Here is a 23409-nt window from a genome sequence, read left to right as displayed (position 1 = left end):
TGAGTGCAAATGTACCATTTAGATTACAGGTGTCAAACTCATCCCATGGAGGGCTGACTGTCTGCAGGTTTTTGCTCCTCCCTTGTACTTGATTGATGAGTTAATCTTACTAATTACTAAAGAACTCCCCTCACTTGGTTGTCTAGGGCTTAATTGAAAGGAATAAACAAAAACCTGCAGACAATAGGCCCTCCATGGAATGAGTTTGACACCCCTGCATTAGATGGTGAATGCTCTTAGGATAAGAGCTCACTATAGAGCAGGGGTACTTAACTCACCCTATGAGGTCCAGAGCCTGCTGGTTTTCTGTTCTACCTTATCATTAATTGCACACACCCAGTGACCCAGGTCTAAATCAGTCCCTGATGGGATAAAAACGCAGAGGAAGTGGCTTTGAAGTCCAGAGTTAAGTTTGAGGGCTTTTCTTCTAATCACAATTGTTGGGTGTATTATAAGCTTATAATACACCACATTAATCGTAATTCAAACTGTCTTTGATATAACCAAGTTATTATAAGCTTCATTGGTCAAAATACAGAGTAGTAGATCATATGTAGGAATGAAGGAGTTTTATTAATGCCACGGGCATGTCCCAATTCAATCTGTTTAGCGTTGGACTCTACTGCAAGTAGGGTAGGGCCATCCCAAGGATCCTACTGCAAGTAGAGTCCCGATTCCGTTTTGGAATCGGGCTGCCTCCCGGGCATGAGCCAGGTGCCCCGCTAAATCGGCTCATAACAAAAGTAATGTAACTAAGCACGTGGACTGATGAGTAGGATTTTGTGTTCACAAGCTTCCACAACATTGATTGCTTTTGATAAAAAAATGCTTTATCTGCCTTCTCAATGAAAACTAGTTAAATTCAAACATGTATTTCATGAAAAATACAATTTTATGGACGATGCACCGTGCTGCCTTTGTTGACAACATGACTGAGCGGCTCAGATTACTGTTTGATTTGAGATGGCGCGCCTCCCTCTCCGCTTTCGCCCGATTATTATTCAACCTGAGCCAGCGTAATAAAACTCCCTCTTTGGGTCCGTCTGTCTGAGTCAGCTGGAGCTGCTGCCCTCCAGTGGCTGACGTGGGATATTTTTTTTTGGAAAAGCTCCTGCGTGTTTGCCATTGGTTTCTTTTAAAGACTTGTTGTGCCGTTATACGTATTTTCTAATGGTGTTTAAAATTAGTTTTTTTCTGGCTAAGAGAAATGTGTTAATCAAAAATATTATTCGTATTTATTTTTAAACCGGAAGTACGAAGATACGTTTTTCCTTGACAACCAGCGACGCGTTCTTAGCAACTGCTTCAGAATGGCAAAAATGATTGGTGCTAAGAAATCATTGTGGCAACAAGTCTGTGAAGGTAAGGTATGCTTCGCTTGAGAGTTAATTGTAAATACCGGTATGCATGTTGTCGACTAAAATATAAATAAAAATGGCGTTTTCATTGTTGTGTGCAACCAGAATATGAGTCGGAGCAGCCCAGTCCACCCAGCGCTGCTTGGACAGACAGTGGTTCAGTGAGCACTCATGTCTCCCAGTACAGCGCCAGCAAGCACTCTCCTGTCTTCTATGGTCTCATGGCAGCTAAGGTAAGGCAGACAACAATAATTGCACTTCAGTAAATAAATTCAAATTCAACAATGAATTTGTAAAAAGAAAACGATATGTTTGTCTACATGGTGCTGTATGGCTTTCTAGGTTGCTGTAGATGATGATCCTGTGAAGCATGCTGACCCTCTACTGAGCCACCCTGCCCTTGCTGGATACTCTGCCTTGGACAAACCTCCATCCTCCTGTCACAGACAGCCTCTGACCACACACCCTGCATCCACTCCCCAGCTCTATCAACGTGAGTTTCAAACCACTTAAAACTGTAGCTTCTTTGTATGTGCTAAACATAGTATTGCCTCTGCCAAGAGGTCTTGACGTTTATGGCACAGGAAGTAGACTAGTGTCCTGTAGACTCAGTGTTTCTGGTGCAAGACCCGATACTGCTTTCCCCCCTCAATCGCTACACATAATCTATGCTTTTATCAGGAACAATACTTTCCTGTTTAATTAGATCTCTAAGCACAGTAGAGGATAATAATGTTTCAAGTCTGTCTTGATTTTACTCCCCAATAATAGTACCAAAACAGTGTTTTAGGCTACAGTTGGAGTGAAATGTCCCTTTGCATGGCAGAAAGGCCACTCTTACCCCACTTGTGTTGATCCATTCCCATGTCTGCCCCAGGCCCAATCACCCAGTTCCTGGAGGGGTCCGTGTTCCCAGTGCTACTGCCTGGACTGGAGGCCATGCTGAGAGAGGCCCAGAGACAACACTGCCTGGAGGTACTGGCACTAGGCCTATATCACACGATAACACTAACATGATATAATGGCAATTTACTAGATATCAATGTGGCCCTGCAGAACACTACAGACCACCAAACTAGAATACATTACAGTATTTCAATAGTTTGCTTCTCCTGACTGTACTACATAAACAACTTTCAATTATAGAGTGACAGGATGTATGATCACCTCTTCTGAAATATTGTCTCTAACATGAATCCCGACGCCCAAAACTAGTACTAGGACTTATTTAATACGACTTCAAGCACTGATTATACTATGATAATGATGATTATACTGTAGCCTACTTCTGTAAGAGCTCTGCAGATTATTACACTACAGTAACACTGTCATCCTTTTACCTGTTTAAGAGGAAAAGAACAGCATTCAACGCTTGTGACTTCCTAACTGAGTGGCTGTACAAGTAAGACTGCCTGCATGCCCCCTTTGCTCTCTTCCATTCTCAGTTGATTTAGTAAAAATCTTTGACAATGTCTGAACTTTCTGCCACCACTTTATCTTCTGAGTGCTAAGCCATTGCTTTTACCACAAAAAAAAAAGTCTGTCTCTAAAAATGGATTGGTGTTACGCAACTATGCCTGTAGTTTGTCTTTGTGTGAAACTAAGCTTAATATTCTGTCTGCTACGGTCTGTTCCAAAGCCTTTTCTTCTCTCTCACTGCAGTCGGAACCCCCGCCGGCAGGGACAGGCCCCTGTGGACTTCCATGAGATCCCATTTGTCAAGGACTGGCTCAGGATACAGTGAGTTGCAGGAGACTTAATAAAGTGTCTACGCAAACATAACACAGAGCAAGAAAGTCATCTCAGAAATCACACGGAATATGTATGCATGTACACACACACACACACACACACACACACACACACACACACACACACACACACACACACACACACACACACACACACACACACACACACACACACACACACAGTGACACAAACTTGCACCTTAGGCTGATGCTGCCCTTATGAACAGAGGTGACTCACACGCTGCCCTCTCCTCTCTCCATCCCCTCTCTTCTCCCTCCCAGTCCCAGGCCTCCCATCCCTCTCTCCCTACTGCTGTCAGACCAGCATGCTGCTGTTCTCATCCAGTCCTTCTGGCGGGGCTATACTGTGAGTGTTGTTGACAGTAAATTAAAGGTCACTGTTATTTTAGATGAGAAATATTCTTGTACCATTTTAAAGGGTGTCATTGCACGGTGTGTAAAGGGTTAAATGCTCCACTGTCCCCTATTTTGCTGTGTGTTTGTTAGTGTGTAAGCGTGCATGCTTCTGTGTTTTTTTTATTTATTTTTTATTAATTTATTTAACCTTTATTTAACCAGGTAGGCTAGTTGAGAACAAGTTCTCATTTACAACTGCGACCTGGCCAAGATAAAGCATAGCAGTGTGAACAGACAACACAGAGTTACACATGGAGTAAACAATTAACAAGTCAATAACACAGTAGGAAAAAAAAGAGAGTCTATATACATTGTGTGCAAAAGGCATGAGGAGGTAGGCGAATAATTACAATTTAGCAGATTAACACTGGAGTGATAAATGATCAGATGGTCATGTGCAGGTAGAGATATTGGTGTGTAAAAGAGCAGAAAAGTAAATAAATAAAAACAGTATGGGGATGAGGTAGGTGAATTGGATGGGCTATTTACCGATAGACTATGTACAGCTGCAGCGATCGGTTAGCTGCTCAGATAGCAGATGTTTGAAGTTGGTGAGGGAGATAAAAGTCTCCAACTTCAGCGATTTTTGCAATTCGTTCCAGTCACAGGCAGCAGAGAACTGGAATGAAAGGCGGCCAAATGAGGTGTTGGCTTTAGGGATGATCAGTGAGATACACCTGCTGGAGCGCGTGCTACGGATGGGTGTTGCCATCGTGACCAGTGAACTGAGATAAGGCGGAGCTTTACCTAGCATGGACTTGTAGATGACCTGGAGCAAGTGGGTCTGGCGACAAATATGTAGCGAGGGCCAGCCGACTAGAGCATACAGGTCGCAGTGGTGGGTGGTATAAGGTGCTTTAGTGACAAAACGGATGGCACTGTGATAAACTGCATCCAGTTTGCTGAGTAGAGTATTGGAAGCTATTTTGTAGATGACATCGCCGAAGTCGAGGATCGGTAGGATAGTCAGTTTTACTAGGGTAAGTTTGGCGGTGTGAGTGAAGGAGGCTTTGTTGAGGAATAGAAAGCCGACTCTAGATTTGATTTTAGATTGGAGATGTTTGATATGAGTCTGGCAGGAGAGTTTACAGTCTAGCCAGACACCTAGGTACTTATCGATGTCCACATATTCTAGGTCGGAACCATCCAGGGTGGTGATGCTAGTCGGGTGTGCGGGTGCAGGCAGCGAACGGGTGAAAAGCATGCATTTGGTTTTACTAGCGGTTAAGAGCAGTTGGAGAGTTGTATGTTATTTTACATGCATGTGTGTGTATTATAGTGTTGTGGCGTGTGCATTTTCAGGAGCTGGTCAGTGACCCCATATGAAACAAATATATTGTGTCATCACATTATTTTCTGGCTACAGTGTGATTATGTCATCAGTGATGCACTGCCTAATTCCTTCCTGTGTGGGTGTTCTTGAGCGCTCTGTTCTGGATAAATATAGACACTAATTGCTGTAAGTCGCTCTGGTTAAGAGCGTCTCATAAATGACAAAAAATGTAAACTCACACACACCCATAGACACACTTCTAATCAGACAAGTCTCTGTCTCGTCTATCTACTAGACACTGTTGTTGTCTGTTTATGATGTAACCACAAATGACCCCTTTTTTACACACAAACACCAAAACAAAACTCATCCCTGTGACTCTGTGACAGCGTCGAAAAATCCAGCCAAAAATCTCCTCATTGTCAGTGTAAACGATTAAGGATCGACGATGCCAGCTGTGGTTTAGATCTGTCATGTCCAAACAGGCTCTGCTCGAGTGGGCTTGAAGAAGCACTGGGGTGGGCAGAGTAGAGCATGCAGAGCGTGTCCACGTGTCCCTGTGTCCTGTTCTGCCAGTGTGGCCAGAGGTAGGCAGTATTGGATCTCTTGTGTTATCTCGCACTGTAATTGGTTGTAATTCCTCTCCTCAACAGGGGGTGGCGGTAGTGAGCCTGTCCTCATTGACTCCCTGTGTTTATCCTGCTCTGACTGAGGTGAGGTTCAATAGGGCGAGGGATAGCACAGCAGGCTCTCCCCACTAGAAGTTTAGGGAGGGAGTGGAGAGGTACACTGTTAGTGCTGTTTTATGGGCTTGGGCCAGCCCAGAACTGGGTCTGAGGGGCCAGCCCAGAACTGGGTCCGAGGGGCCAGCCCAGAACTGGGTCCGAGGGGCCAGCCCAGAACTGGGTCCGAGGGGCCAGCCCAGAACTGGGTCCGAGGGGCCAGCCCAGAACTGGGTCCGAGGGGCTGGCTGTTTGATGTACAGCCATGTTTGTGTCTGTGGATAATGGGGATCTGGGACTAGATCTTAACTAGGGCTTAGTGGTTAACCCTCCCAACTCACATACAGGGCCTTCGGAAAGTATTCAGACCCCTTGACTTTTTCCACATTTTGTTACGTAACAGCCTTTTTCTAAAATCTACACACAATACCCCATAATGACAAAGCGAAAACAGGTTTTTAGTAAACATAAATACCTTATTTATATAAGTATTCAGACTCTTTGCTATGAGACTTGAAATTTTCCATTGATCATCCTTGAGATGTTTCTACAACTTGATTGGAGTCCACTTATAGTAAATTAAATTGATTGTACATAATTTGGAAAGACACACACCTGTCTATATAAGGTCCCACAGTTGACGTGAGAGCAACTGTTCATGTCAGAGCAAAAACCAAGCCATGAGGTTGAAGGAATTGTCCGTAGAGCTTCGAGACAGGATTGTGTCAAGGCAGCATTGAAGGTCCCCAAGAACACAGTGGCCTCCATCATTCTTAAATGGAAGAAGTTTGAAACCCCCAAGACTCTTCCTAGAGCTGGCCGCCCAGCCAAACTGAGCAATCGGGGGAGAAGAGCCTTGGTCGGGGAGGTGACCAAGTACTTGATGGTCAATGACAGAGCTCTAGAGTTCCTCTGTGGAGATGGGAGAACCTTCCAGAAGGACAACCATTTCTGCAGGACTCCACCAATCAGGCCTTTATGCTAGAGTGGCCAGATGGAAGCCACTCCTCAGTAAAAGGCACATGACAGCCAGCTTGGAGTTTGTCAAAAGGCACCTAAAGACTCTCAGACCATGAGAAACAAGATTCTCTGTTCTGATGAAACAAAGATTGAACTCTTTGGCCTTAATGCGTGTGTGTGTGTGTGTGTGTGTGTGTGTGTGTGTGTGTGTGTGTGTGTGTGTGTGTGTGTGTGTGTGTGTGTGTGTGTGTGTGTGTGTGTGTGTGTGTGTGTGTGTGTGACTCAGCGGGGTGGAAACAGTGTATGTGAAGCTTTTCAGCAGACGTCAATACTATTTTCCTCTCGTTCTCACCTCTAGCCCTTTATCCATCATACTCATCCTAATCCTTCCTCTCTCATTCAATCCCCCTTACACCATACTCTCCTGTTCCTCACTCCCTTCCTCTGGCTATCTCTCTCTTCCTCTCTCATTCAATCCCCCTTACACCATACTCTCCTGTTCCTCACTCCCTTCCTCTGGCTATCTCTTTCTTCCTCTCTCATTCAATACCCCTTACACCATATTCTCCTGTTCCTCACTCCCTTCCTCTGGCTATCTCTCTCTTCCTCTCTCATTCAATCCCCTTACACCATACTCCTGTTCCTCACTCCCTTCCTCTGACTATCTCTCTCCTCTCTCATTCAATCCCCTTTACACCATACTCTCCTGTTCCTCACTCCCTTCCTCTGGCTATCTCTCTCTTCCTCTCTCTCATTCAATCCCCCTTACACCATACTCTCCTGTTCCTCACTCCCTTCCTCTGACTCTCTCTTCCTCTCTCATTCAATCCCCCTTACACCATACTCTCCTGTTCCTCATCCCTTCCTCTGGCTATCTCTCTCTTCCTCTCTCATTCAATCCCCCTTACACCATACTCTCCTGTTCCTCACTCCCTTCCTCTGACTATCTCTCTCTTCCTCTCTCATTCAATCCCCCTTACACCATACTCTCCTGTTCCTCACTCCCTTCCTCTGACTATCTCTCTCTTCCTCTCTCATTCAATCCCCCTTACACCATACTCTCCTGTTCCTCACTCCCTTCCTCTGACTATCTCTCTCTTCCTCTCTCATTCAATCCCCCTTACACCATACTCTCCTGTTCCTCACTCCCTTCCTCTGACTATCTCTCTCTTCCTCTCTCATTCAATTCAATCCACCTGTTCCTCACACCATACTCTCCTTCAATTCTTCCCCATCCTTCCTCTGACTATCTCTCTCTTCCTCTCTCATTCAATCCCCCTTACACCATATTCTCCTGTTCCTCACTCCCTTCCTCTGACTATCTCTCTTCCTCTCTCATTCCTCTCTCATTCAATCCCCCCTTCCTCTGACTATCTCTCTTCCTCTCATTCAATCCCCTTACCCATATTCTCCTGTTCCTCCCCATCCTTCCTCTGACTATCTCTCTCTTCCTCTCTCATTCAATCCCCCTTACACCATATTCTCCTGTTCCTCCCCATCCTTCCTCTGACTATCTCTCTCTTCCTCTCTCATTCAATCCCCCTTACACCATATTCTCCTGTTCCTCACTCCCTTCCTCGGACTATCTCTCTCTTTCTCTGCCTCACCCCTCTCTCTTACTATCTCTCTTTTTCTCTCTCACTCACTTGGCTGAGTTATGTAACCTGCTTGACGCAGCGTTGACTGCAGAGGAGGGGTGTGCGGATGCGTGTGTACGTGCATTTGTGTGTACCCCTCCCTCCCTCACCTCTTTCATTGACAATATGTGTAGTTGTTACCAAGGATGAATGGTCGGCATCAGAAACACACGTTGATGCCAAATAGCAGCCAGTATGTCACACAGCAGCCAGTATGTCACACAGCAGCCAGTATGTCACACAGCAGCCAGTATGTCACACAGCAGCCAGTATGTCACACAGCAGCCAGTATGTCACACAGCAGCCAGTATGTCACACAGCAGCCAGTATGTCACACAGCAGCCAGTATGTCACACAGCAGCCAGTATGTCACACAGCAGCCAGTATGTCACACAGCAGCCAGTATGTCACACAGCAGCCAGTATGTCACACAGCAGCCAGTATATCACACAGCAGCCAGTATGTCACACAGCAGCCAGTATGTCACACAGCAGCCAGTATGTCACAGCAGCCAGTATGTCACACAGCAGCCAGTATGTCACAGCAGCCAGTATGTCACAGCAGCCAGTATGTCACACAGCAGCCAGTATGTCACACAGCAGCCAGTATGTCACACAGCAGCCAGTATGTCACACAGCAGCCAGTATATCACACAGCAGCCAGTATGTCACACAGCAGCCAGTATGTCACACAGCAGCCAGTATGTCACACAGCAGCCAGTATGTCACACAGCAGCCAGTATGTCACACAGCAGCCAGTATGTCACACAGCAGCCAGTATGTCACACAGCAGCCAGTATGTCACACAGCAGCCAGTATATCACACAGCAGCCAGTATGTCACACAGCAGCCAGTATGTCACACAGCAGCCAGTATGTCACACAGCAGCCAGTATGTCACACAGCAGCCAGTATGTCACACAGCAGCCAGTATGTCACACAGCAGCCAGTATGTCACACAGCAGCCAGTATGTCACACAGCAGCCAGTATGTCACACAGCAGCCAGTATGTCACACAGCAGCCAGTATGTCACTCAGCAGCCAGTATGTCACACAGCACCCAGTCAGACAATGTTCTTGTCTCTCTGAGCAGCACAGGGAGATGCTAGGCTGAACACTAGAAAGAGAGATGCTACGACACAACATGTTATGTAATATACTTAGCTAACACACCGTAGCCATAGCCCAGCTAGCCATAATCCTCCATCCTTTAACTCCTGCTAGGCACAGTGCAGTACAGTACTGGAGGTACACTTCATAGTGTAAACTCCTCTTTTCACAGTCCCCAAATCCAGAACAAATTCAAGACAGTGTACAGTATTATATAGAGCCATTATTGCATGGAAATCCGTTCCATCTCATATTGCTCAGATAAACAGCAAACCTGGTTTCAAAAAACAGATAAAGCAACACCTCACGGCACAACGCCTCTCCTGTATTTGGGAGAGATAGTAGATAGTTTGTGTGTTTGTGTGTATGTTATTGACATGTAGGCTACGTGTGCCTTTAAAACATGTTTGATGTAGTTCTGTCCTTGAGCTGTATTATGTAATGTTTCCTGTTTAGTGTGGACCCCAGGAAGAATAGTTGCTGCTTTCGCAACAGCTAATGGGGATGTTCATTAGGCACCAAACAGAACAAAAAGGGACTGAAACAGGGAAGGACTACCTGCACTCACCCAATAAGAAAAGCTTCCCTTTCAAAATGTTTTGCTATGGTTTGCCCTAATGAATATCACCCTGCTCTCACCATCCGGAAGCCTTAGCCAGCAGATGCACTTACATAAGCCCACCACAATGATCAGTGGAGGCTGCTGAGGGGAGGACGGCTCATAATAATGTCTGGAATGGATTCATTGGAATGGTATCAACCATATGGAAGCCATGTCCTCCCTTCAGCAGCCTCCACTGACAGAGATACACTACATAAACCCACCACAGAGATATATTACATAAACCCACCACAGAGATATATTACATAAACCCACCACAGAGATATATTACATAAACCCACCACAGAGATATATTACATAAACCCACCACAGAGATATATTACATAAACCCACCACAGAGATATATTACATAAACCCACCACAGAGATATATTACATAAACCCACCACAGAGATATATTACATAAACCCACCACAGAGATATACCACATAAACCCACCACAGAGATATACTACATAAACCCACCACAGAGATATATTACATAAACCCACCACAGAGATATATTACATAAACCCACCACAGAGATATATTACATAAACCCACCACAGAGATATACCACATAAACCCACCATAGAGATATATACATAAACCCACCACAGAGATATATTACATAAAACCACCACAGAGATATATTACATAAAACCACCACAGAGATATACTACATAAACCCACCACAGAGATATACCACATAAACCCACCATAAGATATATTACATAAACCCACCACAGAGATATACTACATAAACCCACCACAGAGATATATTACATAAACCCACCACAGAGATATATTACATAAACCCACCACAGAGATATATTACATAAAACCACCACAGAGATATATTACATAAAACCACCACAGAGATATATTACATAAACCCACCACAGAGATATATTACATAAACCCACCACAGAGATATATTACATAAACCCACCACAGAGATATATTACATAAACCCACCACAGAGATATATTACATAAACCCACCACAGAGATATATTACATAAACCCACCACAGAGATATATTACATAAACCCACCACAGAGATATATTACATAAACCCACCACAGAGATATATTACATAAACCCACCACAGAGATATATTACATAAACCCACCACAGAGATATATTACATAAACCCACCACAGAGATATACTACATAAACCCACCACAGAGATATATTACATAAACCCACCACAGACCACTCAAGGCATTGCAATGGTGAGTTAAACAGTATTGTGGTCAAAGGAGGCCAGTAATAAATAGCTTTCCAATTAAACAGTCAATGGGGCTCAGTAGTGTGGCCATGCAGAGAAAGAGGGGGCTTTTATGGTCATAGATAGACGCCTCTAGGGTTCTGCTCCGTAGAGCCTACCCCACTCTCAGAGATTTATAGGCACGGACTCAGTACCTAGCCCAGTCCAGCCCAGGACATCTCATAGCCCAGCACAGCAGAGCTTAGTCCTAGCCTACCCCATTCCAGTCCATAGTCAGTCTAGCTTATAGCCTAGCCTACCCCAGTCCATAGTCAGTCTAGCCTATAGCCTAGCCTAGTAGTTGAGCTTTTTCTAGCCTATAGCCTAGCCTACCCCAGTCCATAGTCAGTCTAGCCTATAGCCTAGCCTACCCCAGTCCAGTCCATATTCGGTCTAGCCTATAGCCTAGCCTAGTTGCTTAGCTTTGTCTAGCCTATAGCCTAGCTTACTCCAACCCAGTCCATAGTCAGTCTAGCCTATAGCCTAGCCTAGTAGTTTAGCTTTGTCTAGCCTATAGCCTAGCCTACCCCAGCCCAGCCCATAGTCAGTCTAGCCTATAGCCTAGCCTAGTAGTTTAGCTTTGTCTAGCCTATAGCCTAGCCTACCCCAGCCCAGTCCATAGTCATCTACTTTTCTCTGTACTTAGATTGTGAGTAGCTAGGTACTGCTGTGCCCTATACTTACTTTGCCAGAGCTCTACAGTGAGACCATTTTACTGGCATATGCACCTAAATATTTTGCTGTGCGACCTGTAATTTTGATTGAAGAGCACCAGTGTGCCTAGAAAAACATCACCCAGATAATTGTTGTAATGATCTGTACGGCAGCACCTGAGTGCCATGGAGAACACACTGAGCGCAGAATCATGACAAAGAAAATGTCTTGTTACCTCAAATATTTTGTTGTGTGCTCCTAACATTTTTTACTTGGCGCACACATGCTCCTTGTAAAAAGGGGCAGCATAGAGCCCTGTGTATGACTGTGGGGTGTAGGCTTGGGTGACCCCCAGTATTATCCCTGCATGCTCTGGCATGGCCTGGTAGTGGTGCCACCACTATCAGTGATACATTCACAGAACTGTGGGGACATAGAAATAAAATCTGTAGAACAGACATCCCCATTCAAGTCAAGACTCCACACCTGTTCTAGCAAATGTCTATGTGAGGCAAAGCTGTTGGAGAGAGATTTTGCCCATAGAGAACTAGGTCTGTGATTCCAGATGAGTGATTGGAGGGATGTTAGTTGACTTGCATTAGACCAGTGAGCTAGTGAAAAGCTAATGGTCGACGAGCCATTATGAGGGGCGGACAATAAGAACACAAGGGCTGAGTTTGCCAAATAACCACAATGAACACTTCTCTAATCTGTGTCTAGCCATCCCTCCCTTTAAATGGCAATCCAAAGGGAGTGATAGTGTCTGCTTGCAGTACACCCTATAGGCTTAAAGTACACACTACATAGGGAATAGGGTGCTGTTTGAGACACAGCCAGTGATGCAGTGAGGAACCACAAGGCACTTAGATGAACCCTGTGTGGCTCACAGGAAGTGCAGTACCCTGAGGCAGAGCGTGGTTCTTCCTCCTCTCCACCCACCCCTACATTCCTCCATGGCCCGGGCTCTGCTGTAGATGAATCAAATCAAATCACATTTTATTTGTCACATGCACTGAATACAACAGGTGTAGACTTTACCGTGAAATGCTTACTTACAAGCCCTTAACCAACAATGCAGTTCAATAAATATGTCTCAGAAAATATTTGCTAAATAAACGAAAGTAAAAAATTAGATGAAAAGTAACACAATAAGATGACATAACAATAAGGAGGCTATGTACAGGTGGTACCTGTACCGAGTCAATGTGGGGGGTACAGGTTAGTCGAGGTAATATGTACATGTATGTAGGGGTAAAGTGACAATGCATAGCTAACTGACTATGCATAGTAGCAATGTAAAAACATATGTAACTAGTCCGGGTGGCCATTTGATTAATTGTTCAGCAGTCTTATGGCTTGGGGGTAGAAGCTGATCCGGAGCCTTTTGGACTTAGACTTGGCGCTCTGGTACCACTTGCCATGCAGTAGCAGAGGAAACAGTCTATGACTTGGGTGACTGGAGTCTTTGACAATTTTTTGGGCTTTCCTCTGACACTGCCTATTATATAGGTCCTGGCTGTCAGGAAGCTTGGCCCCAGTGATGTATTGGGCCGTACGCACTACCCTCTGTAGCGCCTTACGGTCGGATGCCGAGCAGTTGTCATATCAGGCAGTGATGCAACCGGTCAGGACACTCTCGATGGTGCAGCTGTAGGGGACCCATGCTAAATCTTTTCAGTCTCCTGAGGGGGAAAAGGTGTTGTCGTGCCCTCTTCACGACTGTCATGTTGTGTTTGGACCATGATAGTTTGTTGGTGATGTGGACACCAAGGAACTTGAAACTCTCAACCCGTTGATTTTAATGGGGGCCTGTTCGGCCCACCTTTTCCTGTAGTCCGGGATCAGATCCTTTGTCTTGCTCATGTTGAGGGAGAGGTTGTTGTCCTTGCACCACACTGCCAGTTATCTGACCTCCTCCTCATAGGCTGTCTCATCGTTGTCGGTGATCAGGCCTACCACTGTCGTCGTCAGCAAACTTAATGATGGTGTTGGAGTCGTGCTTGGCCACATATTCGTGGGTCAACAGGGAGTACAGGAGGGGACTAAGCACGCAACCCTGAGGGGCCCCAGTGTTGAGGATCAGCGTGGCAGATGTGATGTTACCTTCCCTTAACACGGGGGTGGCCTGTCAGGAAGTCCAAGATCCAGTTGCAGAGGGAGGTGTTTAGTCCTTGGGTCCGTAGCTTAGTGATGAACTTTGTGGGCATTATGACCAGCCTTTCAAAGCACTTCATGACTACTGATGTGTGTGCTACGGGGCGGTAGTCATTTAGGCAGGTTACCTTGGCATTCTTGGGCACAGGAACTATGGTGGTCTGCTTGAAACATGTTGGTAGTACAGACTGGGTCAGGGAGAGGTTGAACATGTCAGTGAAGACACTTGCCAGTTGGTCTGGGCATGCTGTGAGTACACGCCCTGGTAATCCGTCTGCCCTGTGGCCTTGCGAATGTTGACCTGTTTAAAGGTCGGCTACGGAAAGCATGATCACACAGTCGTCCAGAACAGCTGGTGTTCTCATGCATGCTTCAGTGTTCAGGATGAAGTAAAGTCTCTGATCTCAGACTCTAATCCCCTCTCCTCTCCGCTTTATTCTTCTCTTCTCTTCTCCTCCCTTTTCTCCCACAGACTTGGTCAAGAGCTCTGCCTCAGCTAGACCACCTGACAGAGAGAATGACACTTGGAAGGCGTGTGTGTGTGTGTGTGTGTGTGTGTGTGTGTGTGTGCATCTGCGTATCTTTGTGTCAGGTATTTATGTGGGTGTTTGTGGTTTTGCATGTGTTTTATGCTGTGCGTGTGTGTGTGTGTGTGTGCATGTGAACAGGTTTTCTTGGGAAAACTTTGACTTGTAGCGAGGATGCCAGTGGGGATTAAGTTGGATGGGGTCTCACTGTGCGTTTGGTGCTTATGCTGTGTGTGTGCGCGCTGTCTCGCTCATTTATATAATCACGTTTGAAATGCCCATCCTTCACACATACCCAGGGGAGGGACAACTCACTCACGTGTTCAACTAAAATACACACAGACACACACATTCATCCTGACATGCACACCAAAGTACACAATACACACATACTCAAAAGATTATTAGGAAAGGCGCACTAATGGTTTGACACACAAAAACACTCATCTGTATGTAATGAAACAGACACATGTACAGACAGACATGATGCAGTGCTAAACTGAATCCATGATGCACTTCAGCCATAACAAACCACATCCTGGTTAACTAGCTATCTGCACTGATTTACACAGACACTCCCATCACCCATCCCCTTTCTTCCTCAAGTGCCATACCGACACACACACATGAACACGCACGCATGCGCACAAACAAGACAGACTGCCCCCCTCCTGACCCTCACCCCTCATTTCCATCTCTATGGTATCTCCCGTCAGCAGAGGGGGTTGTGCTGCGTTCTGACACCCACTGAATAAACCATGGATCCCCTACCCCCCTCCACCCCAATGCCATGGTATGGCCTTACGTAACAGACCCAATTTCACAGCCACACACTCACATTTAGACTGCAGCTAGCTACGGCTAACCACTAACTAAGGCTATACTGGGGAGAGAGATAGAGGAGGGGAGAGACAGGGGGGAGGGGAGGCTGAGGAACATGAGAGAGATAGAGGAGGGGAGAGACCGGGGGAGGGGAGGCTGAGGAACAGGAGAGAGATGAAGGAGGGGAGAGACCGGGGGATGGGAGGCTGAGGAACAGGAGAGAGATGGAGGAGGGGAGAGACCGGGGGAGGGGAGGCTGAGGAACATGAGAGAGATGAAGGAATGGGAGCAAGGGGTGGGAGGGTGAGAGGAGGCAAAGGAGTAGAGAGAGGGGAGGGTAGAGAGAGTGAAAGGAGGGATGATGGGAGGAGGGGAGAGATATGTAAAAGGGACACACTGGGGAAAGGGAGGAGAGGGAGGAGGGGGAGGAGAGGGAGGAGAGGGAGGAGGGGGAGGAGAGGGGGAGAGGGAGGAGAGGGGGAGAGGGAGATAGAAATGGGAGCAAGGGGGAAGGGTGAAATGCGGGAGGGAGAGGCAAGAAGTGAGGTGGAGAAGAGAGGGGAAAGATGGGAGAGAGAGGAGGAGAGGAAGGAGAATGGTATAAAAGAAAAGGACAGATGGGAACAAGGAGAGGAGGTAAGAGAGTGGCAAACAGGAGTGTGTCTGGGATAGAAAGAAGATATGAAGAAAAAGAGACAGACAGACAGACAGACAGACAGACAGACAGACAGACAGACAGACAGACAGACAGACAGACAGACAGACAGACAGACAGACAGACAGACAGACAGACAGACAGACAGACAGACAGACAGAGTGATAGGATGAGATAGTAGAGCGAGAGATATTTAACTTTCCCCTCTGGAACAACATCAGTAGGAGGGGTGAGAGGAGAATGGAGAGCAGGAGAAAACAGGTGAAGAGGGACTCTGAGACATAAAGATCTAGTCAGAGTGTAGGAAAGAGGGGGGCTGGGAGAGAGGAGGATTCAGGGACATGTTCTATTCAGCTACCCTGCAGCAGCTATTTGGAACCTCCATTGAAAGCGTTGAGGCCACACAGAAACACAGGGAAAGACCTCGGAAAGGCTCCAGGAACAAACATGCTCTCTCAGTATTCTGGATTTAGTCCCACCATTCACATTATCAGCTGCATTATTATCCACATGATCATCAACATACAATAGCTGAAAGACCTGGCACTGCCATCAGATTACTGCCAAACACGTTGTTTTATCAACACGGGAATCCGCATGAATGTTAGTACTGCTAAACTACCCATCCTATTGCCTGCAGCGTACAGTACACACACACACTGCTGTACGGTATTCTGGAGGAAGGAATCTTTATTCAGGTGTGCCAGCCAGTGTGTTTCTCCTCCAGCTGCTCCAGATTAAAACACAGTAGGATTCTAACAGAGAGGATCTGGACCATCTAGAGGATACTGCCTGTTTTAGTTTGATTGACAATGTGGATTCAATCAAGGTCAAACACAAGAATAGTCATTACAACTGTTTCTGACCGTGTGTGTGTGTGTGTGTGCATGTGCGTGTGCATGTGTGTGTAGGTGCGGGCCCGTGCAGATGTGCAGGAGCTGCGCCAGTGGCAGAGGGAGCTTAGAGAGGATAACCGTGACATCACCAAAACAGTCCAAGAATTCTGGGCTCACCAGGAGAGCCGGGGTGAGTGAAAACACACACACACACACACAGAGGTAACTGACAAAATAATGGAAACAATTGAGTAAATCAGGTAGGCATGGGCACGCTTATTCAGATATTCAAATGTCCGAAAGTCTGCATTTTTTTGTCTATTTTAACAATGAAAAGGCTTTGTCTAAATGTAATTGTCTATGAGACAATGCTACACACAAGGATATGCCATGACATTTGAACATTTTTAATTCAATAAAACTATCTTTTGAATGTAGTTTTTATGACATAAAGTAGATACCATAGTAGCCTACACGGGTTTCACGTGTGTGTTATTGTCGGCCAATCAAAGTGGCACCATCTACACTCAGTGGCTCCATGTGTAGTAAGCAACGTGGGAGATCTCTAATCAATGCAAAATGGAATTAAAATGACAGAATTTAGTTAGTTAAATGAGAAGGAGTAGGCTACAACTACCAGAAACCATCAGGTAAGTTGTTGTTTAATCTGAATGGAGTTGCTGCTGAGGAGAGAGAGGGAAGGAGAGGGAGAGAATGAGAGCAGGAGAAGGAGGGGGAAGGAGAGGGAGAGAATGAGAGCAGGAGAAGGAGGGGGAAGAAATATGGGAAGTGAAGGAGACAGAAGAGAAAATGTCTGCAGGGTTCAGGATGTCTTTGTGACACAGAGGGAGGGGAGGGGGACTGCACACATCTTCAGAAAGAGATGGAGGCCAGAAAGAAGGAGAGAGAGTGAGGGAGATGAAAATGTCAGCGTGGGTGTGTGTGTGTGTGTGTGTGTGTTGGGGGCGCGGGGTAACATCAAATGACACTGTCTTCTGTAAGGATTATCTGTCTGCAATGTGTGTGCGTGCGTGTGTGTGTGTGTGTGTGTGTGTGTGTGTGTGTGTGTGTGTGTGTGTGTGTGTGTGTGTGTGTATATATATATATTATATATATATATATATAGTGTAGAGCAGCTGGGAATGTAGCCCCTATTCCAGAGAGAGAACCCTGAGCCCTTAATGGCTGACTGGCTGGCATTCCTGGGAGAACGACACAGCTCTGTCCTTGACAACACACACACACTTTACAAATATGCACACACACAAACATAACCACATGCTCAATACATACAGAAGCACAGATTACAATGCACATACACGCACAGAATATCTCTGTCACATACATACAAACAGATATGCTTAAACATACATACACACAGGCAGATGTTTTAACAGCCCTGCACATAGCACGTCTACATTTAGTTTTAGACACACACACACACCACTCACACACACACACACACACTGACACATCAGTCTTTTCCACATGACCACCACATTGAGGCATGCATTCCAAAACGACAAAGGCACACACACCACACACATCCAAATAGCTGTGGAACAGCGAACATTCTTACACTTCCTGGTACACGACACTCCTGCTGCGTGAAGCGAGTGCTGACCTGACATTCCAGCAGGGGGCCTGGGGAGGCTGCGGGAGCACAGAAACACACCTGACCTTATATTCTCAATGGAGATGGAGAGGGACCTCTCTCTCTCAGCATCAGCACCTGTTGTCAATGGAGACCTCTCTCTACTCTCTACCTCTCAACAGCAGCACCTGGATACAGTATTCTCAATGGGGAGGTACTTCTCTCTATACCTGACTACTGTGTTGTCAATGCAGACCTCTCTACCTCTTCAACATAAGCACCTGACTACTGCGTTCTCAATAGAGAGCCCTCTCTCAACATCAGCACCACAGCATTGTACAGTACTTGTGTGTGAGAGAGACAGAGAGATGCATGTAGAAAGATGGGAGGAAGGGGTAGATGGTAGAGACAGAGAGATGCATGTAGAAAGATGGGAGGAAGGGGTAGATGGTAGAGACAGAGAGATGCATGTAGAAAGATGGGAGGAAGGGGTAGATGGTAGAGACAGAGAGATGCATGTAGAAAGATGGGAGGAAGGGGTAGATGGTAGAGACAGGGGCATAGATGGTAGAGACAGACAGAGATGCATATAGAAAGATGGGAGGAAGGGGTAGATGGTAGAGACAGAGAGATGCATATAGAAAGATGGGAGGAAGGGGGGAGGAAGGGGTAGATGGTAGAGACAGAGAGATGCATGGTAGAGAAGATGCATATAGAAAGAGATGGTAGAGACAGAGATGCATGTAGAAAGATGGGAGGAGGAAGGGGTAGATGGTAGAGACAGAGAGATGCATATAGAAAGATGGGAGGAAGGGGTAGATGGTAGAGACAGAGAGATGCATATAGAAAGATGGGAGGAAGGGGTAGATGGTAGAGACAGAGAGATGCATGCTGGGAGGAAGGGTTTTAGATGAAGTAGAGACAGTTTGTTTGTTGTTTGGGAGGAAGGGGTAGAAATGATGAGTACAGTGAGACAGAAACCAGATGGACCGAGAGAGAGATATGTAGAAAGATGGGAGGAAGGGGTAGATGGTAGAGACAGAGAGATGCATGTAGAAAGATGGGAGGAAGGGGTAGATGGGAGACAGAGAGATAGAAAGATGGGAGGAAGGGGTAGAGAGAGACAGAGAGATGCATGGAAAGATGGGAGGAAGGGGTAGATGGTAGAGACAGAGAGATGCATGAGAAAGATGGGAAAATAGATGGCAGACTGTGTGATATAGAAAGATGGGAGGAAGGGGTAAGGCTGATCTCATCTGACCCAGTACCATACCATACCCTGTTCACCTGAAGTTGCAGTTTGTTTGTTGTTTTTGGGTGAAATGAACCGAGAGCAGAGCAGCATACAGTGCAGAGTGACGGATGACACAAACCACAGGACCGAGAGAGAAGAGGGGGAGTGTGAGAGAGATGGAGAAAAGAGAGAGAAAGACCTGAAAGAGAGGCAGAGGAAAAGAGAAATTGAGATGGAAGAGCGAGATATGAAAGGAGAAAATAATGGCAACTGTGTGATACAGCAGCTGCTGCCAGGCTGATCTCATCTGACCCAGTACCATACCATACCCATTCACCATTACACACTTCACAGGCTGACCTCATCTGACCCAGTACCATACCATACCCATTCACCATTACACACTTCACAGGCTGATCTCATCTGACCCAGTACCATACCATACCCATTCACCATTACACACTTCACAGGCTGATCTCATCTGACCCAGTACCATACCATACCCATTCACCATTACACACTTCACAGGCTGATCTCATCTGACCCAGTACCATACCATACCCATTCACCATTACACACTTCACAGGCTGATCTCATCTGACCCAGTACCATACCATACCCATTCACCATTACACACTTCACAGGCTGATCTCATCTGACCCAGTACCATACCATACCCATTCACCATTACACACTTCACAGGCTGACCTCATCTGACCCAGTACCATACCATACCCATTCACCATTACACACTTCACAGGCTGACCTCATCTGACCCAGTACCATACCATACCCATTCACCATTACACACTTCACAGGCTGACCTCATCTGACCCAGTACCATACCATACCCATTCACCATTACACACTTCACAGGCTGACCTCATCTGACCCAGTACCATACCATACCCATTCACCATTACACACTTCACAGGCTGACCTCATCTGACCCAGTACCATACCATACCCATTCACCATTACACACTTCACAGGCTGATCTCATCTGACCCAGTACCATACCATACCCATTCACCATTACACACTTCACAGGCTGACCTCATCTGACCCAGTACCATACCATACCCATTCACCATTACACACTTCACAGGCTGACCTCATCTGACCCAGTACCATACCATACCCATTCACCATTACACACTTCACAGGCTGACCTCATCTGACCCAGTACCATACCATACCCATTCACCATTACACACTTCACAGGCTGACCTCATCTGACCCAGTACCATACCATACCCATTCACCATTACACACTTCACAGGCTGACCTCATCTGACCCAGTACCATACCATACCCATTCACCATTACACACTTCACAGGCTGATCTCATCTGACCCAGTACCATACCATACCCATTCACCATTACACACTTCACAGGCTGATCATCTGACCCAGTACCATACCATTTCACCATTACACACTTCACAGGCTGATCTCATCTGACCCAGTACCATACCATTCACCATTACACACTTCACAGGCTGACCTCATCTGACCCAGTACCATACCATACCCATTCACCATTACACTTCACAGGCTGACCTCATCTGACCCAGTACCATACCATACCCATTCACCATTACACACTTCACAGGCTGACCTCATCTGACCCAGTACCATACCATACCCATTCACCATTACACACTTCACAGGCTGACCTCATCTGACCCAGTACCATACCATACCCATTCACCATTACACACTTCACAGGCTGACCTCATCTGACCCAGTACCATACCATACCCATTCACCATTACACACTTCACAGGCTGACCTCATCTGACCCAGTACCATACCATACCCATTCACCATTACACACTTCACAGGCTGACCTCATCTGACCCAGTACCATACCCATTCACCATTACACACTTCACAGGCTGACCTCATCTGACCCAGTACCATACCCCCATTCACCATTACACACTTCATAGGCTGACCTCATCTGACCCAGTACCATACCATACCCATTCACCATTACACACTTCACAGGCTGACCTCATCTGACCCAGTACCATACCATACCCATTCACCATTACACACTTCACAGGCTGACCTCATCTGACCCAGTACCATACCATACCCATTCACCATTACACACTTCACAGGCTGAAACACAAGCACTGGAAATGGCCTAAAAACATCACCGGCTGAAACATTTAATGACCTCGCCATTAGGGCTGTGATGGTCATGGAATTTTGGATGCGGGTTATTAGTCAGCCAAATGGCCGTGGTCACGTTCTAATCATTTGAATAGCACATGTTCTCCTCTACTCCCCTCCTGACTGCATGGGCTGCTGCTGCAGTGAGGGGGACTTTGCTACAACACCTTGCTTGTTTCAGCAAGGAGCAACAAAGTTTCATCACGTTGTAAAGAGTTCATGTTACCACGGAAATGGTTATGGTGGTTATGGAAATTACTTTAAAAACGTCACCGTCTGAAACATAAGCCCTAGAAATGACTTGGATTGAAACATTATCCCTGGAAATTGACTTAAAGACATTCTAAAACATAAGCACTGGAAACAAGCAGGAAAAACCTTCATACTGAGGCGCTCTCATCTCTTGGTCTCGACAGGGTTCTGACATGGCCGCCACAGGTCAGGTCAGGCCTGGAGGTCAAGTGTCAGCTGACAGGTGCAGAGCTCAGCACCACATTTATCTATCTCCTCGTGTCCTTGACCTCGTGTACCATGTGAGGAATGTATCTCTGATGACGGTTCAGTGAACACGACAACATAACAAAGCTAGCTATCCCATAGCTCGATAACTCCACAACAGGGTTGGGGTCAATTCCATTTAAATTCAGGATGTAAACTGATATTCCAATTCGAAATAAAACATTTTTCAATACTTTTTGGGGTAAAATTTTCATTTGCTTCCTGTTTACTTGATTGAATTGAAATTTAACCCAAACACCATCATTAACCAGTGTAAACATAGCAAACCATCATACACAACATTGTGTCTGTGACGTCTACAACACAAATTCATTTCTCTCTCTCTCTTTGTTTGAGTATTGTAACTGGTCAAATATAAAGAACTCAATTCTATTCAAGAAAGCTTTGCATCTATGATGTCACGTCTATTGTCTATTACTGAGGCTAACAATAGAACAGGCCTGGCAGCTGTAACCATGAGCTAGTCTACAAACCTCTGAATCCTGTGTGTTTGTGGATAAACTGTATGTTTGGTTTATTTGGTTTTATTCTTCCCTAGTGAGCTCGGCCCTCAATGACCTCAGGGGGGACTCCACCACCCCTCAGACCCCTCAGCCCGGCGGTGGGTACTCCAACTCAGACGTGTCCATCCAGGTGGTCTCCCCCACCCCCCAAAGCACCGTGTTCCACACCCCCACCTCCCAGATGAGTCCTGAGAGCACCGGGTCGCTGACCCCCAGCCTGCAGGGAGTAGAGGAGCTGACCAGGGAGGAGAGGACACTAACTGACTCACTGACCCTGCCCGAGGCTGCTGATGCTGCTGTCACTGCTTTAGCCACCGCTATGGATACTTTTTCCCCATCCTTAGGTAGCCACTGAAAGGCCATAGAGGCTGAGGCAATGTGTGTCCCAAATGGCACCCTATGGATACCTTTTCCCCATCCTTAGGTAGCCACTGAAAGGCCATAGAGGCTGAGGCAATGTGTGTCCCAAATGGCACCCTATTCCCTATACCAGAGCTGCCCAATCCTGGTCCTGGAGGGCTGAAATACAGTGGCTTGCAAAAGTATTCACCCCCTTGGCATTTTTCCTATTTTGTTGCCTTACAACCTGGAATTGAAATAGATTTTTTTTTGGGGGGGGGGGTTGTATC

At 46.2% G+C, this 23409-nt stretch overlaps 1 protein-coding gene across 1 annotated transcript; it reads left to right on the top strand.

The window, feature by feature from the left end:
* The first annotated feature begins 74 nt into the window (after positions 1 to 74).
* On the top strand, positions 75 to 23390 carry iqck (IQ motif containing K). The gene is made up of 9 exons (XM_042316363.1): positions 75 to 1362; positions 1464 to 1591; positions 1701 to 1851; positions 2236 to 2333; positions 2708 to 2760; positions 3021 to 3098; positions 3392 to 3476; positions 16822 to 16936; positions 22816 to 23390. Exons 1-9 carry the CDS (start codon positions 1311 to 1313, stop codon positions 23133 to 23135), a joined length of 1080 nt encoding a protein of 359 aa, XP_042172297.1. The 5' UTR covers positions 75 to 1310; the 3' UTR covers positions 23136 to 23390.
* Positions 23391 to 23409: the final 19 nt, after the last annotated feature.

This window comes from Oncorhynchus tshawytscha, unplaced genomic scaffold (genome assembly GCF_018296145.1).
Source record: "Oncorhynchus tshawytscha isolate Ot180627B unplaced genomic scaffold, Otsh_v2.0 Un_contig_1758_pilon_pilon, whole genome shotgun sequence".
Classification (NCBI taxonomy): Eukaryota; Metazoa; Chordata; class Actinopteri; order Salmoniformes; family Salmonidae; genus Oncorhynchus; species Oncorhynchus tshawytscha.
This window is presented reverse-complemented; position numbering and strand designations above follow the sequence as displayed.

What these genes read in the sequence shown, in the direction of transcription:
- iqck (XM_042316363.1), top strand. Translation starts at nt 1,311, where the DNA reads ATGGCAAAAATGATTGGTGCTAAGAAATCATTGTGGCAACAAGTCTGT. An exon ending in GTGGCAACAAGTCTGTGAAG is followed by an intron (nt 1,363 to 1,463) that starts GTAAGGTATGCT and finishes GTGTGCAACCAG; the next exon opens with AATATGAGTCGGAGCAGCCC. An exon ending in AGAGACAACACTGCCTGGAG is followed by an intron (nt 2,334 to 2,707) that starts GTACTGGCACTA and finishes TACCTGTTTAAG; the next exon opens with AGGAAAAGAACAGCATTCAA.